This window comes from Brassica napus, chromosome C7 (genome assembly GCF_020379485.1).
Source record: "Brassica napus cultivar Da-Ae chromosome C7, Da-Ae, whole genome shotgun sequence".
Taxonomy (NCBI): Eukaryota; Viridiplantae; Streptophyta; class Magnoliopsida; order Brassicales; family Brassicaceae; genus Brassica; species Brassica napus.
Window position 1 is genome coordinate 21,429,545 of NC_063450.1, and position 17,420 is coordinate 21,446,964.

At 40.8% G+C, this 17,420-nt stretch overlaps 2 protein-coding genes across 8 annotated transcripts; both read right to left on the minus strand.

Moving 5' to 3' along the window:
- Positions 1-9,087: 9,087 nt before the first annotated feature.
- Positions 9,088-10,152, minus strand: LOC106414405 (pollen-specific protein-like At4g18596). Its single transcript, XM_013855068.3, has 2 exons — positions 9,955-10,152; positions 9,088-9,673 (listed from the first exon to the last, which is right to left on the minus strand). Exons 1-2 carry the CDS (start codon positions 10,121-10,123, stop codon positions 9,327-9,329), a joined length of 516 nt encoding a protein of 171 aa, XP_013710522.1. The 5' UTR covers positions 10,124-10,152; the 3' UTR covers positions 9,088-9,326.
- Positions 10,153-10,963: 811 nt separating this feature from the next.
- Positions 10,964-16,110, minus strand: LOC106416168 (putative lipase ROG1). Of its 7 annotated transcripts, none has more exons than XM_048763645.1 (11): positions 15,981-16,110; positions 15,747-15,892; positions 15,593-15,660; positions 14,543-14,622; positions 14,029-14,262; positions 13,761-13,924; positions 13,638-13,693; positions 13,484-13,536; positions 11,592-11,760; positions 11,406-11,503; positions 10,964-11,321 (listed from the first exon to the last, which is right to left on the minus strand). In XM_048763645.1, the coding sequence occupies exons 2-11, from the start codon at positions 15,821-15,823 to the stop codon at positions 11,217-11,219; spliced, it is 1,104 nt and encodes a 367-aa protein (XP_048619602.1). In that variant the 5' UTR covers positions 15,824-15,892; positions 15,981-16,110; the 3' UTR covers positions 10,964-11,216. The 7 variants fall into 7 exon arrangements, with proteins under 7 accessions (XP_048619602.1, XP_013712460.2, XP_048619601.1 ...); XM_013857006.3 differs by having other exon boundaries at positions 14,543-14,613; positions 15,981-16,108; XM_048763644.1 differs by having other exon boundaries at positions 15,747-15,867; positions 15,981-16,088.
- Between the last annotated feature and the right edge of the window lie 1,310 nt (positions 16,111-17,420).

The window sequence follows — 17,420 nt, forward strand, 5'->3', positions numbered from 1 at the left end:
CCGCGTGGAGTTCAAGTACGTCGGCGAGACTCCTCTTTCCTTTGCCCCGACTGACTGTGCTGAGCTTGTTCGACAAATTAAGGGTGGTCGCAAGGACTTGCCCGCTGTCAAGGACCTTATTTTCAAGAACGCATACGTCGATGCGGCGAGGACTAAAATTCTGGTAAGAATTATTCTCCTTATTTTATCTTTTTCATGTTCCTGGTTCTGATCTTTTCTTTCGTTCATGCAGAGCGACGGGAGCATGAGCTACGTCGTCGAGTTATACGACTCAGCCCTTAAGGAGGCCACGTCCAAGTTAAAGCAATCCGACAAGCTCGCTCGAGCGAAGGATGTAGCTATTGACCGCAAGACGAAGGAATTTAAAGTGACAATTGATAAGGTCGCGGAGGAACGGGCTCAACTGATTGAGAGGAAGAAGGCTCAGAAGGCTCATTTCCTGGAGAAATTCGGGGAGTTGAAGGATAAATTTGAGGCTGCGGGTGCAAAGATACGAGGACTCGAGGAGGAGAAGAAGGCTTGGTTAAGAGAGAAGGCAGCCATGGAGGAGAAGATGGTGTCCACCGCGCTGAGACATTTGAAAGAGGTCAACAGATTGAGGGACTCTCGAGGTTATGAGGTTACTCACGAGCGGTTTCATGTACAAACGGCCATGATTGCTAAGAGCAATAAGCGTTTCTCCCAAATTCGAGATCTCGAGAAGCGTCGTAGTGAGTTCGAAACAGCCAGATCCTTGCAGAGCCAGGCTTTTGGGACAAAGAAATGTCTCGAAGCGCTTAAGGAGAGCGGGATCGACATTCCGCAAGAGACGATTGACTTGTTCGCCGAAAAAGAGAAGGAGTACGAGGTTGCGGCTGAACGCCTAGCTGTCGGAAGGATCCCCGAGGAGCTTCTCTGTCTTTCTCCTCTTCATCTTCGATCTCCTTTTTTAAACGAGAATGTGTGGGCGACGATCGACCCATATGGATCGAATGCGGGCCTGATTGATGTTGGGACCGCTGCTTTCCTTCAAACTCCCAGTAGTTCTCAAGGAGATCATGCGAACGAAGGATCTGTAGAATCGACTAGAAGAGAGCTCGGGGAATTGCCTCTTCAAGAAGGTGGGATCGTTGGCGAGGTCGTAAGGCTCGAGGATACGACCGTTGCATCTGCTTCGGATCCGACTACGCTCTCCAGCAGCCTCGTTGTGAATGAATATCCGCTGGTCCCGGTTCTTGGGACTAGTGTCGAGACGGAGACAGAGCCTGTTAATCTACTTGAACTCTCAGACTCTTCGACTGAAGAAGAGGGTTGCGAAAAATTGGAGGAGACCGAATCCGGCTTAGTTGGTAACCCGCAAAATGAAGAGGGAGCGGTTGACGGAACTGATAATCTGCCAGTTCTGCCAGCGGACGTGACTGGGGAGGCTTCGGATCGGCTCACTGCTCAGGTCGTCGAGGGGGGCTCCGACCGTGTCGTGGACTAGTTTAATATGTTGTTGTTGTTTCCGTTAGACTTTTGGTTTTAGCCCTCGGAGGCTTTTGTTGATGTAATATCTGGATTTATTTTGCTTTTGCGGCTATCCGTTGTTTCATACTTTCAGTAAGTTTATCTTCCTTAGAAGTTATTTCTGAAACAGAGTATGCCTTAGTCGTGAGATATAGTTTCGTGGACTCGAGAATGCGAGTTAGCCTTCGACGAGTCGCTGAAATCTATTTTGAATGTTGGGTTTAAACGATTTTGGTTTGGCAATCTGGTCGATGTCTTGAATTAAACCGGAGAGTCGATGACTTGGTTTATCAAATTTTGACACATCATGCCGTCAGTTCGAGTCCTCGATAACAACATAAATTTTCGAGTTTCGAAGACAATCGTTTATACTTTCGAGCGACAACGGTTTTCAAATCGATCCTTAAGTAATCCAAAAAAGAATATTAGGTTGGCCAAGCCCGGCTTTAGAGGATTATAAGATTATTGAAAGTTGTCGTCTCGATCGCACGGGTCGGGACCGCGATACGACCGAAGAATCCCTCGAGCATGTGTCTGATCAGGACATGCCCATTAGTGGGTGCGAGTGCTAGTACGTTTGTCCGAGAGACAAGGTCGTGCTCGTGCGTAAGCATCGCTTAAAACAATTAGCGTTCCTACTTGTTGGGAGATTGTTTTTGTTATAGCTGGACCCGGTAAAGGGCTGCCTACGTACCTCTAGGAGAGGATCAAGCCATTCGTAGTTCGTTTTGGTTAGTGAAAGTGGCAATGGATGCGCATTCACTTGTTTTTTTTTTTTTTTTTTTTTTGGGAGTGAAAGTGACAAGGGTGTCATTCACTCGTCGATTGAGCAAGACTCCTTGAGTGTTTGATCTTCGGGCTCGTGCCTAAGAGTAGTATCGTCGGAGGTGCATTGATTTCCACGCTCTGGGGACGGGTTCGCCGGTCGACGTCTCGAGTCAGTAGACTCCTGGTTTGACGACTTGAGAAATTTTGTACGGCCCTTCCCAGTTAGTTCCGAGCTTGCCTGCATTCAGCTCCTTGGTGTTTTCGAACACTTTGCATAGTACTATGTCGCCCAGTTCGAGAGGTCGAGACTTGACCTTCTTGTTGTAGTAACCTTCGATCTGATGCTGATAGTTCTAGATGCAGAGTAGTGCTTGGTCGCGGCGTTCTTCTATAGCGTCCAGGGCGTCGAAGAGCATACCGCTGTTGAGCTCGACGTTTTGTGGTTACGTTGACTTCGGCGGGAGCCATGGCTTCGACTCCGTGTGCCATCGAGAAAGGAGTTGATTTTGTTGCTCCTAGAGGAGTTGTTCGATGTGACCAGAGGACACCGTCGAGTTCATCTGCCCAACATCATTTTTTGAGATCGAGGCGCTTTTTCAAACCGTCTATTATGATTTTGTTGGTCGCCTCGGCTTGGCCGTTGCTCTGGGGTTATCGCGGACTTGATGTGTTGAGTCGGATTCTCCATCTCTCGCAGAACTCTCGAAATTTGATCGATATAATTTGGGAGCCGTTGTCAGTCACTATCTCGTAAGGTAAGTCGTGGCGACAGATGATGTTCTTCCACACAAATCGTTGGACCTCTTTTTCTGTAATGCTTGCGAAAGTTTCCGCCTCAATCCACTTCGTGAAGTAATCTGTCAAGACCAGGACGAAGCGTTTCTGTCGAGAACTCGGCATCGGGCCGATTATGTCCATTCCCCATAGCATGAAAGGGTATGGAGCTGTCATCGTTCGTAGCAACTGTGTCGGGGAGTGGATCGTTGAGGCATGTCGCTGGCACTGATCACATCGCTGGGCGTAAGCTTCGCAGTCTGCATTCATCGTTGGCCAGTAGAAACCGAGACTCTTTACTTTTAAAGCAAGTGCTCGACCTCCAGAATGATTTCCTGCAGCGCCTTCGTGCATTTCAGCCATGACTAAATGCGTCTCTTCGCCATTGATGCATTTCAGAAGTACCTTGGTTGCGGTCCATCGGTGGAGTTCTCCGTCGAGGACGACATAGTGGGCACTCCGCATCTTGAGTCGTCGTGCAATCCATTTCTCGGGAGGTAGCTTTCCATCGACCAGATAGTCGATAAATTCTGTTCTCCAGTCGTTGGTGTCGTTTGACACCTCTTCGAGGACTTGGTTCGCGGGTGTGGCTTCGGTTATTGGTGCTACGATGGCGGTCTCGATGGGAGTCAGGTTGATGCTTGGTTTGTCGATCTTGTGGATAGGGAAGGTACGTTTCACCTGATCGCGTAACATGCTACCTAAGGCAGCGAGAGCATCAGCGCATATGTTCTCTCCTCTTGGGACTTTGGTGAGTTCGAAGAATTCGAAATCTTTGGCAAGTGTTTGAACGATCTTAAGGTATGCGTCCATTCGTTCGTTGCGGGCGTCGTAGTCACCACTAAACTGACTAGTTACGAGTTGCGAGTCGCAGTATGTGCTGAGGCGTTTTGCCTTGACTGCCTTGGCGAGTCTTAGTCCTGCGATCAACGACTCGTACTATGCTTCATTGTTTGAAGCGGCAAAGCCGAAGCTGAACGACTGTCTGATCAGTTCTCCTGTCGGGGATTGCAGCTGCACTCCTGCTCCTGATCCTTTGTTTGTCGACGACCCGTCGACGTGGAGTATCCAATTTTTACTCGGGAGGATTAGATCTTGCTCGAGCTCTGGTGCGAGCTCGATGAGAAAGTCTGCGAGGACTTGAGATTTCGCAGCTGTTCGATTCTTGAAGACAATGTCGTGCTCGCTGATTTCGATAGCCCACTTCGATAACCGTCCAGATTGATTTGTATTCTGCATTACCGTTCGCAATGGTTGATTTGTCAATACTTCGATTGTGTGCGACTGGAAGTAGGGACGCATTTTTCTTGCCGATGTTACAACGGCGAGAGCCATCTTCTCAAGGGTGGGGTATCGAGTCTCTGGATCAGTCATGCGCTTGCTCGTGTAGAAGATAGGTTTCTGTTCTCCTCGATTCTCTCGGATGAGGACGCTGCTGACCGCGGTTGAGGATACGGCGATATAGAGTGAGAGTGTATCGCCAGTTTCGGGTTTGGATAATACGGGAGGAGTTGTAAGATACTCCTTGAGTTGTTTGAACGCCTCTTCGCACTTCTCGTCCCAGATGAAGCGTTTGTTTCCTCGCAACAGCTCGTAGAAAGGAAGGCATTTGTCCGTGGATCTGGAAATGAAACGGTTCAGGGCCGCGATCCTTCCTGTAAGTCGCTGGACTTCTCTGCTGGTTTTTGGGCTGGGAAGATCAAGTATGGCAGAGATCTGTTTAGGATTTGCCTCAATTCCTCGCTGGGTGACGATGTACCCTAAAAACTCTCCTGAGGTGTTGCCGAAAGTACACTTGGCTGGGTTGATTTTCATACCATATTCGTTCAACGTCTTGAAGCATTATTTAAGATGATCCAGATGGTCTGTTGCGTGGAGTGATTTTACCAGCATGTCGTCGATGTAGACTTCCATCGTGTTCCCTAATTTGGTCGGCGAACATTCGATTGATGAGTCTTTGATAAGTCGCACCCGCGTTCTTGAGACCGAACAGCATTACTTTGTAACAGTACGTCCCTCTATCGGTGATGAACGCCGTCTTATCTTGATCATCCGGATGCATCATGATCTGATTGTAACCAGAAAATGCGTCCATGAAAGTCAGGAGTTCATTCCCAGCAGTCGACTCGACGAGTCTGTCGATATGCGGGAGGGGGTAACTGTGTTTTGGACAAGCTCTGTTCAAATCGGTAAAATCGACGCAGACGCGCCACTTCCCGTTCTTCTTCTTTACGACGACCGGGTTAGCTAGCCACTCGGGGTATCGCACCTCGGTGATTGAGCCAGCTGCGAGGAGTCGCTCAACTTCTTCGTTGACAGCTTTGCTTTGGTCGTGACCTAGCTTTCGTCTCTTCTGGCGAATGGGTTTGATGGTTGGATCGACATTCAACTCGTGGGATGTGATGGCGGGGTTTATTCCTTTTATATCCGATGTCGCCCAAGCAAACGTTGAAGCGTTCTCCTTGAGAAAGTCGATGAATGCGCGTTGCATCTCTTCGTTGAGGAAGGCTCCGACTCGGACTACTTTGCTCTTATCAGAGTCGTCGATGGTGACTCTAAAATCTCGTCTTTCTGAGGTTGAATTTGCTTTGCTATCGCGTTGATTCGAGGAGTTGATTGTTGCATTTTCACCGTTGCGATGAGTAGTTCGCGAGCGGCCTGCTGGTCTCCGTGAAGCGTCTGCACTTCACCGTTTGGTCCTGGAAACTTCACGCACTGATGATATGTCGAAGACACTGCCTTAACAGAATGTAACCAGAGGGTTCCGAGGATCGCGTTGTAAGGAGCTTTCGTTCGGATGACTGAGAATTTGACCGTGCGTATCACTCCGCAGGCATAGACGGGGAGTTTGATTGTACCAATCATTGTCTCAGAAGCACCGTTGAATCCTGTAAGGGAGCGAGATGATGGTTTCATGTCGCGCAGGTTGACTCCCATCTTATCGAGCGTATCTCGAAAGATTAAATCGACTGAACTGCCTGTGTCAATCAACACTTTAGCGATGTCACACTTCGCAATTCCTACCTCGACTAGCAGTGGGTCGTTGTGAGGTAAATGGACGCCGATGGCATCGTCTGGTGAGAAAGTGATTGAGGAATCGTTCTCGGGTTTCGATGGCCATTTCTTCGAGGTTACTGCCTGTCGTCGATGGTCCTTTACAGACCGGACGGAATCACCGCAAGGAGGTGAGCCACCCATGATTACGTTTAGGAAGTTAGACTCGACGACTCGTTTATTTCTCAGTCGAGTCCTCAAGTCGCTAGGCGAGTCTTCAATGATAGGTGAATTTTTGACGTTGGACGAGTCCTCGACAACGGGTGAGTCCTCGACAACAGATTTGTGTCCGTCCTCATTCTTGGACCTCGCCACCTCGATTCTTCGTCGTAAGTCTGAATGTTTTGGTCGGTTGAGCTTGATTCTGAGGTCTTCCGACTTTGAGTTGAGCTTGTCACGAAGATCGATGACTCGTGGCCTGAGACGGGATCGAGCACTCAAGTCCTCAATTTTCCTAGCCTTGGATTTTTTGATGATTGAGCGGAGATCTCCGTGTGAGTCGTATGCACGATCAGATGTCTGCAACTTTCACCTGAGCTTATTTCTTAAGTCGTTTGACCCTTCTGATCCTATGCTCTCGTTTGTTCGTTTGCTGGAATACTCGTGTGAGTCATGGACCTGTTTATCCTCTTCTTCATCTGAGGAGGAACTGGGTCGTGCGAGGATGACTTGTACACGTCGACGATTACGCGGTTGCTCCTCGTCGACTTGTGCATTGCCGTCTTCTTCTTCATGCTCTTCTGGCTTGTCATCCTCAGTATGTTTCGGCCGGTTTCCAGACTTATCCTGATTCTTGTGAGTTTTCTTTTCTTTATTTTTGCTCCAGCTCTTGGTGCCGTTCGGCCTAGGCTTAGGGAGTTCGACGTTTGACGTTCCATTTTTGTACGACGAGAAGAGGGCGTCTAACAAATGCCTGCAGTTCCTTGTATCATGTGCCTTAGACTTGTGGAAGCTACACCACATGTTTGGCTCAGCTGGTCCAGGACTTGACGCCGGAGGTCTCGAAGAGGTTTGCGGCTTTTCGTCGTTTTCCCAGACATTCCAACCTTTTTCGCGTACAACAACAGTGGGCTGTGGGGACGCGTTTTTGTCTTCAACCACGTAGACGAAACTTTTCGGCTGGTTAGGTTTACTGCCTGAGGCGTGCTGACGAGGTTCCTGGCGTGCCTCGGGAACTTTGGGGACAGTTGCCAGTTTGGTTGCCGTGTTCAGTTTCTTAAGTATCGCCGTTGTGTCTTCTTCCATTCGGATGAAGTTGTTTGACCTGGCGATTGCGTCCTGGAGCGAAGTGGTTGGATTTTTGTAAAGATCCTCGCGAAACAAGGACTTGAAATAGAGAGTGTTCATCAGTGCGTCGACGGCAACGCTGTCGGGGACTTGGACTTTCGAAGCGACTGCTTTGAATTTTTCCATGAAGTCGCGGAGGCTTTGGCTCGATCCTTGAGATAGATTCCATAAATCGGACAGAGTTGCTCCTTGTCTTGTAAACATGATGTAGTGCTTGAGGAACGCAGTCGTCAGATCGTGGAAATCGTTGATGGAGTCGCGCTCCAATCCAGTGAACCATCCGAGAGCTGGTCCTTGAAGACTTTCCACGAAGAGACGACAGTAGCCAGCGTCTCTTTCTTCCTCAGAGAAGTTGGTTCGACCCATCGTGATGTTGAAAGCAGTGATGTGGTCGGTTGGGTCCGCCTTTCCGGCGTAAGTCGGAAGGCAAATTTTCTCGGTCGGCCGGTAACGTACGTCGGTGATCTTCCGGGAAAATGGGGTTTTTAGGGTTTCGGCGAGGACACGTTCGATCAGCGGCGCTGAAGTAGGTCCTTCGAGCATCCGGTCTTTCATGTCCAGGACTGATTGCTTAAGCTCAGCGAGTTCCCGGACGGTAACGAGGTCGACGCCGCCGGGAGTTTGGACCTGTACGGCACTCGTGTTTGCGGGGTTTCCGGCACTGGCTGTTCGGTAAGTGTCGAACAGTTGTTTTCGGACCGTCGTAGCCGGATCTCCTGAGCCTCTGGCCAGCGGAGCTAGAATGGCGGCGATGGCGGCGAGTTGCTCGGTCGTCGCCTTTTGGGCGGCGTCTTGCTGCGCCATCCTCTCGAGTATGGTTTCTGCAAAGGCCGCTGCTGTTGGAGCGCCTTCGGTCACAGGCGACTCGTCGTCGGACGGCGAGTCGGGTCGAGTCATGATCTTTCGATGACGCTACTCTGTCTGTCCCACGGTGGGCGTCAACTGTTTAAACTGAGACTGTCAATAAACTAGTAAAGAGAAGAGACGAGTTCTCGTCGGTGGGTCAAGACAAAGACGTGTTTTATTAGATCAGTGAGTCGAAACCGAGTTACAAAAGGGGAAGAGAACAGAGGAAAAAGTCCGGCGAAGACAAATTCGTCGGACCGTACAAGTCGGCGAGATGTAAGATGTAAAACCCTAATTCTAGCCGAAAGTGAGTGTAGTAATTTGCGGATCCCCTCCTTGTTGCCTTGTCTCCTCCTTTTATAGGTGAACGCTCGTTGACCTAATGCGTCTTGTCTCGATGGGCCTCCTCGAGTAATTGGGTCGACTCATCGGGCCGTTGTGTCAGGTCGGCGAGCCGATGATGTTCAGTCAATCATCTCATCGACTAAAAGTAGTCTGGAGCCGAGCCGAACACCGGCTTTCAAGTCGACGAGCCCGATCTTCTTTGTTGTAATCATGTGTCTGGGTAATTGTTTTGCGGGCCTTTTGGGAGGGCTAGGCACATACCCAACATAACTGATATAATTTTATGTATAAAAATTATGATGTTTCATATATTTTCCTATATATTTAATACTTTTATTTATAAAATGCTTAAACCACCGTAACAATAGTCTAGATTTGTGATTAAGCGTTTTAGACTTTTATTGTTATCTTTTTCACCTCAAAAATCAAGAAGGTGGTCATCTCATTAATCGATATGGAAATGAAGGTTTGCTTTCTGCACATCATGTATACTCATTCTTAAAACAAACTCCCTAGACTTACAAATTTGGAAGGTAATCAGATCATTCTTTAGAAAATAAAAGAACACCCAAGAGTAAAACAGCAAAAGACAAATTGCTGGAACACAAACACAAGATATGAAACGAAACAAAAGAAAACACCGTTAGTTAAGTAAACACAAACACAACATGTAAAAAAAAATGCTTTATATAAGAAACAGAAAGAGTTGCCAAAAATAAAATGTTGAGAGAGGGATATATATGGGTAGAATAAATATATAAAGCTTAGAAGGTGACGTCAGGGACGATTCCAAGCTCCTTGAAAGCTTGAGGACAGTCAGCGAGAGGAGTCTTCCTCATGAACCCAAGTGGGTTAATGGTTCGAGTCTCGTTGGAGACAATGCCATCATTAGCCGTGAGACTGATCCTGGCTGCGTTTCTTAGGAACTCTTGATTGTTCACATCGCCACACTCTGCGTCTGGTGATTGGACGAGGATGATCTCGCACACTTCCTCTTCGTGGTCTCCCATAACTTCCATCTCGTAATTTCCGTCTTTGTCTGTCATAGCTTCTTTGGTCAGTGTCACTGTCTGGTTCTCACGACCCTTGCACTCGAGCTTCACCTTTGCCCCTGAAATACACACACATGCGAAGTATATTTTTGTATAATCTTATCGAACTAAGACATGTGAATAACCAGGGTCATGTCTAGACGTTTGAGTACGCTAGGTCATTTAAAACTATAAGATGACAAATCGTAAATCTTTTCTAAACGATGAGAAAATGCGTGTTATTATAGTTGAGACCATCGAACTAAACAAAAATGGGATTCATTTTGTATAGCTATTATATGTTCCTAGCGATTGTAGATGATCCACATATGAATTATATTAGATAATGTTCTTAAATTACCTTCGAGGACTTTACTGAGGCGGGTCATGAATTGAACACGGCAGGTGTCACAGTAGACGGAGCCCTTAATGTGGAAGCGGTCGAAGTCGTCGGCATCAGCGGCCGCGAAGTGAAGGAGGGTGGTGAAACATAGGGCAGAGGCAAGGAAGAAGATGACTAATTTTGCCATTATTATTCTTTAAGATGAAGAAATGATAGATCCAATCAATGATCTTCTTTTATAGAGAACAAATAGACAAAACAACAAAACACATGTCTATTTTTGGAAATGCTTGTTTATATTTGGTGTTTGTGGTTCTTGGCCGGGTTGAACCCGATTTTTTCTCATTACCATCCATGTTCTGCTAATAATATTTTCTTATTGGATTCATTGAGCTTTTTTTTTTGTATGAGCCAGCTAGGACTTGATTTCATTTCTGAAACGACCGTCTTATATCCTTGTTCTTTTGTCATATTCTTATGGACGATCGTTAACCGATGAAACTGTAATTTTGAAATGGGAAACAAAAATCTGTTGAGGCTTTTACCTATAACCTCTTTCAAGTGTAGTACCATCATACATGTTCGGCAGTACCTCCTGTAAATACTCCACCGGTATGAAAAGTTCTTAATGTTAATTGAATCCCGGTTCACCAATAGATTGACCCGCAATAATACCTACAGCTTCCCCCAATTCAACTAGGTCACCATAAGTGGGACTCCGGCCATAACATAATCGACAGATCCGAGATGTACTCCGACAAGTAAAGGGAGTTCGAATAGATATTGATTGTGTTTCAAAGGTTATGAATCGATTGACAAGTCCAATCCCAAGATCTTGATTTCGAAAGGCGACAATTATATTTATTTTCAAAAAATAAGATTTCTAGAACCCTATTCAAAATTAAGAAAGCAATTATATTTATTTTCAAAAAATATAATTTATAAAATCAGTTTAAATAATTTATTTTTCTTAAAGCGAAATCAAAAATTTTAATTTTAATCACATAAAAAATATTTCTTATTTTAGTTGTACTTTTAAATTTAATAAAAATATATTTTCTTAACAAAAGAAATTTATTCGTGTACAAGTAAATATTTTATATATGTAAAATGATTTTGTAAAAAAAAAATTGGGGGCTGCACAAAATGAAATCGTCAGGAATGTGAACGTTCTTGATCCGCATCTATCTCCCGAACTGGTAAGTAAGAACACACATGTATGGTTTAAATGTCGCGGCACACTCAGCTTAACTGGTTAAACACTCCAAGACTTGGACAATTCATAAGCTGGCGGTAATAAAGGTAGAAGACTCTTGCTGTTTTATGCTATCTACCACGTGCGCAACAACCCCAGCTCCTGCTTTGTGAAGTCTTTGACTTTTCACCTGAAAAAGACCCAAAACTCTCTATTAGTTCCTGTCAGGAAGAATTAAAACAGTTCCCACAAAGTGGAGATTTTGGAAATTTACGTGGATGTTGTTATGAGCTAGGTAAGGCCAGAAGGTGGAGTGGAAGCTGACATCCACTTTCTTCCACCCTAATGTCTGCAGGCCACGGATCATCTCCTCTGAAATTTTTTTTTGAAACTGTTACGATTTAGAAGAATCAATCAAATCGAATGTTTGGGGCTAATCGTTGGCTTTCTTTGTTCTCACCTTCAACTATTTCATGATACTCAAGTGTGTTCTGAGGACTAGGCGAGCTTTGTGCGGCTTCCTTAGCTTTAGCAGCTTCTGGAGGGAAATGGGCTCCATCTGATGAAACAGGTGGGCAGTATTCTACATCGACAACATGCTTGTATCCATCCAACGACCGTCGTGGAGGCTGCGTGTAGCATAAAACAAGGGGAAAACATAACTATCAGATCTGAGTCTGAAAGAAACCGAAAGAGTAGTTTTCAAACTTGCATTGGGTTGGTTACAAGCCCCAGAGAACTTCTTGCACGAATAAATTACAGCAACCAATCTTCACTAGACTCTTAAGCTATTTGAGAGAAATGAAGTACCAAAAACATCTTCGGTGAATATAGATGTAAGCAAGTGTACTACTCACGATCAAGTTATATACAGTAAAACTCAAAAAATTAATAACGTTGGAACTATTATATTTTAATAATTTATATCGTTATTAATTTATAAAAAAAAAAAATTTCTGGATTTTTTCTTTTAGAATATATTTTTATAAGTTAAAAAATAATTAATTTTATTGTATATACACTAGTTAAATTTTTGAAATTCGACTTTCACGTTACTTTTATTGTATTATTTGGTGTATAAAAAATATGCTCTATAAAATTTAAATGTGGTTTAGATATAATTTCACTAAACATAAAAAAATGAAGTGTTACAAAAATATAGAGATAACTATATTTTGAAATAAAGAAAATAATAAAATGTATATATACAAAAATTATTAATTTATGATTTCAGCAAGACTATATATATACATAAGATTTTCTAAAATATTATTATATTATTATTTTAGTGATTTGTGTCATATTTTAAACTGATCCAACTCCAGAAAAATTTATTAGTTTATAATGTTTATCAACTCGGGACGATATAGAAGTTTCTACTGTATATAGAATTAGTAGGAAAAAATGGAATAATATTTAGGGGGTGGTATTGAACTCAAGAATTTGAAAGAATTCACGTGTAATAATTTTTGCAGTATTTTAAATGATTTTATGAGATTTTAATGCAATTGTCTAATTCTTATGTTTACCTTCTGTCATAGAATTTAAGTGAATGTAAATTAATTTGATGGAATTCAAATGGTAATACTAACGCTATGAATGATAACGAAAAAAATACACAACTAGTAGTTAACTCTTAGATATTTTTTTTATCAAAATAAAACACTTGGGAAAATTTTACTTTTTGTAGATAGATTTTTTTTACTAAAGGAATCTTTTTGGGTGAACTAGCCATGGGCATTCGGGTTGAGTGAAACTGATGACATTTTATTTTATATCAAAGTGTTGAAACTTGTTTTTTCGGATATTCGGGTACCGTTCGGTTCTCGGTTCGGTTCCGTTTCCGATTCGGTTATTCAGATATAGAAATATAGAAACCATTCAGGCATTTGAGGCGGTCCGGTTTTGGTTTCGAATAATTTGGTTTGGTTCTAGTTCAGTTTTTCGGTTCCGGTTTTGGAAGAGGAGAGACATGGAATTGGGCTGGTGTAGGTGATATGTCTTCTAAAGACGTAGTGGATTACCGTGGGGTCAAGTTGGTTCTAAAAATAACAAATCCCTTCATAAAAGCAAGGAATTGATCCTTTGCATTTTACATTACATTTTCCATTAAATTCCTTTCAAATAACATTCCTATTAAATCTAGCAAATATTGAATAACACTAGAATTTAAATGAATTGGTAAAATACACAATTGAATAACACAAGAATTTAAAAGAATTGATAAAATACACAATTGAATAACACAAGAATTTAATGGAAACCATAATTCTTTCAAATTCTATCAAATTTCTAAATCCAATACCCCCACCTTAATGTAAAGGTTTTACCGTTTCGGATAAGTAAATGTACCTTGAAAAGTTCAGTTTCTCTCCTTATGGAAGATGTACGCCAACCAACCATGTCTAATAGATGTGAAAGGAGATTTGAGAAACAAATGCAGACAAAACTCGAAATCATGACAGAACAAGTTAAACAGAAACATCAACAGAAATGCATAGGATACAGTCATAAGATACGTTTGCATATACGATGCGACATGGAAATGTCCCCAGAGACGATCTGCCCGAAAAGGAAATACATTAGGATCTAAAAATAAGTCATTATAATGATAGTGCCTTTAACTCACAAAAATTTAAGATCTTCACAGTCAGATGCCATCCTCAAGAGAAGAGGTGGTTTATCAGCTTTACCATCAGTAAGAAACAACTGGGTACCAGTGCGACCAATAAAAAACGGAGCTATTGGTGCAGCAAGTTTCTCTAAAATAGGAACTCCCAAAAGGAAAGGCAGCTGACATAAAATATAATAATATATGTGTCAGAGACAATAGTGGTTATATTTATCCTTTATGAAACTCTCTGATTACAATTATGATAAGAGGAGAAGAAGAGAACCTGTTTTCTGCCTCTGACTCCTAGATGAGGTGTAGCCAAGGTGATGAAATTAATTGGTTCGAGGCCAGCAATCCTACCTCTCAGAATATGTGAATCCCCAGATTTAGAGACAGCATCATCATTGGCTTGTGAATAAAGAACAGCAACAGCATGTCTGGCAAATAAGCCACCGAGAGAGTGGGCTAAAAATGAAATATTCTTCAAGCTCTTGCTCTTTTGGACTACTTGTCTAACCTATTCCTCTCTCACATCAGGAACGGAAACATATATCAGCTCATATACTAGTGTTGAGGAGTAGAAACCCCTGGGTCGTGTGTCTAGACTTGGCGTCAATGTGTATCACCCGACTAAAACGGTAAGATTCTACTCTCAACTTTCACTTATGTTAAACTTTTGATAAGGAAAAAAAACACAGTAAAGATAAAACCAAAACATCAGTTTCACTGATAAAATAAACGTTTAAAATCAAAACACCATATCAAAACATAAATCCAAAGCAAAATAGTTAATTCACCTCTTCTGCTAGTCGTTTTCCAGCTCCATCGATTCCGCCAAACGTTTTAGTGGAAGTATTGGAAGAACTTGCTGTGCAGCATGTTCAAGGGAAAAAGAGTGAATTAAAAAAAACATGATGTGTAATTTAGGCATGCATAGAAGAACAAGATAAAATAACAAAACTAAAATGCGGTCCCAAACAGACATATATATGGTATGCAACTATTTCTAATGCATTTTGCTAATTTAAAAATAAATAAAAAGATTTTATAATAGAGTTAAATTTAAAACAGTATTTCCCAAAATATAGAGTAAAATAGAGAAATGTTTTTTCTTGTCCTAAATATAAAGAAATAGAGATGAGTTAGAATAGATTTGTTTTAGAGTCAAATATAAAGATGAATTGGAACTGAAAGGACACTCCAAGCTTTTAGACTGTTTCCAATTCATCTCTCTATAATTATTTCTATAATTATTCATTCTTTTCTAATAACACACTTTTTGTGTTTAGCACATATTAAAAAATATATTAAATGTTGACTATAAATACATCACTTTCGTATTTAGCTATTTTCCATAAATTTATAAATTTAAACCAATAGCATTTGAATAAGTACAAACCTTTTTTTCAAACAACTCTTTGAAGTTTACAATATATAATCATTACTATTAAAATTACATAGAAAATGTAAAACATACATATTTTAAAACAAAATTTATTTTAAAACATTTAACTTTTAAAAATAAAAAGAATAATATTTAGAGGCAAATCTCTCTAACTCATCTACATTTATTTTATTTATCTCTGTTTCTTCTTCTAAATAGAGATTTATATTTTTTTTATTTAGAAAAATAAATAGCATTTCTCTATTTTTACATTATATTTTGGGGAATAATATTCTAGAAAAATAAATTGAAATTAATTCTATAATAAAATAGATCGGATATGGTTTTTTTTTTTGTCAAAACATTGGATATGGTTTAAGTAACCGTTCTAATGGGAAACTCTCTTCCATACATACTCCAACAAGTGCTCAAGTAAATAAAAGTTGCAAGCATATAAGCATACCATAGATCAGGAATCTTGTTCCAACGCGTCTTTTCATCTCAGCTTCCACGTAGAGCCAGACGCTGGGACTGACGCAGATAGAATATACACAATTTTCAAATTCAATACACCAACACTATTAAAATAAAAAATAATCTCTTGAGAGACGTTATACCTGGCCCAAATACCGTGTACAAGAACAAGAAGATGATCAGGTACATTATTCTCATCCCGTTGCGCTATGGCACTCATTGCTTGAACTCTGAGTCTCTGATGACTTCCGCTTCTGCTAGATCCTGTTTACACAGAAATCAAACGACACTACTCTACATTTTGATCGACTATCAGGATCAGCCATTCTCATACACCAATCCCTACGATTCTACGACAGAAGAACAGAAGCAATTACCAAATCAAGAGCACGAGGAAGACGGAAGGAAACACCCGCGCTGTGCTAAAGCTTCTCTTAGCGAAACCACAACCACAAATGATAATCCACATTTTCTTATTAATATTTTTGTTTCATTTAATCATTTAGAAAAAGAACGAGATACACGTGACAGTACAAAGTTTGGATCTATGGTTTTACCAAAATTAACTAGATCCTGACCGTCCTAAATCAAGAGCACTTATATTTTTTGTTTTATATTTTTTAGAAATTTAATTTTTATATCAATGTATTTTAATCATATATCTTTGTATAATATTTCTTTTAAATGGTTAAAATTTTTTTTTAATAAATACATTAAAATAGTTGGACCATACATATATCAATCATGCTCATGTTTTAATAAAGTAGATTAACAGGATTGGAGTTGCTTGGATGATTATTTTGTAGTCTGAACAAGTTATATTCTACGATTACAACATTTTAGTAACTAGTAAAAATGGAAAGCAACTCCAATCCTCTTAAAATAATTTAACGTGTTGGATCATTCATTAACAGAGCTGGTTCAATGGTGTCATGAGCTCTGGAGCAAAAAAACAATTTTTTATTTTTAAACTATTAATTTTCTTTAAAAAATATGATAGATATATGTTTTTTTCAAAATAGCAGAAGTATTTTTTAAAATAAATCTATGGAAATAAAAAAAATATTTTCATATAAAAAAAATTGGGCTCCTTTTCTTATTTTTAACATAAAAATACATATGTATTTTTATAAAAAAAATTGGTCTCTTATCTATTAAAAAATAGGGGGGCAACGGATTAGGTGCGGGACGGTTGCACCGCTCGCCCTCCTATCTAAGCTGACCCTGTTCATGAACATACTATCAGTTATTGTACTTTTTTTATTGTTGTAAAATGTTAATTTTTAGACCAGTTTTAAAATGTTGACAAAATTTACTAAAAACTAATACAAAAACACATGAAAGAAGTAACAAAAAACTAAACAGACAATTGACTATCTCCGAGTAGGGCTTGAAAAAGTATCTATGAATTTTGATTCGATTTGTTATTCGTTTCGAATCGAACCGAAAAATTTTGGATATCCATAATCTACGAAGCAAAGCAAATATTAATATGCAATATCCATAAGAAACGAAACAAATCACAAATACTTATATTTGTAGGAAATGATATCCGTTCTGATTCGTTATATGCATAAATATGGACACACACACATACATACACACACACATATATATATATATATATATATATTTAAAGAATTATATATATATCTTATATTTCATATAAGTTATACAATATTTTAATTTATTAAATTTATTCATTAGCTATTAGAATTTTTTATATTAAATAATTTTTTTTGTAATCAAATATTGTTATTTTATATTATTTTTGATTTTTTTATTTCTTTTTAATTATTAATTTATTTGTACGAATA

What these genes read in the sequence shown, in the direction of transcription:
- LOC106414405 (XM_013855068.3), bottom strand. Translation starts at nt 10,123, where the DNA reads ATGGCAAAATTAGTCATCTTCTTCCTTGCCTCTGCCCTATGTTTCACC. An exon ending in CCTCAGTAAAGTCCTCGAAG is followed by an intron (nt 9,674 to 9,954) that starts GTAATTTAAGAA and finishes TGTGTATTTCAG; the next exon opens with GGGCAAAGGTGAAGCTCGAG.
- LOC106416168 (XM_048763645.1), bottom strand. Translation starts at nt 15,823, where the DNA reads ATGAGTGCCATAGCGCAACGGGATGAGAATAATGTACCTGATCATCTT. An exon ending in TGTGAAGATCTTAAATTTTT is followed by an intron (nt 13,694 to 13,760) that starts GTGAGTTAAAGG and finishes CTTTTCGGGCAG; the next exon opens with ATCGTCTCTGGGGACATTTC. An exon ending in TAGCTCATAACAACATCCAC is followed by an intron (nt 11,322 to 11,405) that starts GTAAATTTCCAA and finishes GGTCTTTTTCAG; the next exon opens with GTGAAAAGTCAAAGACTTCA.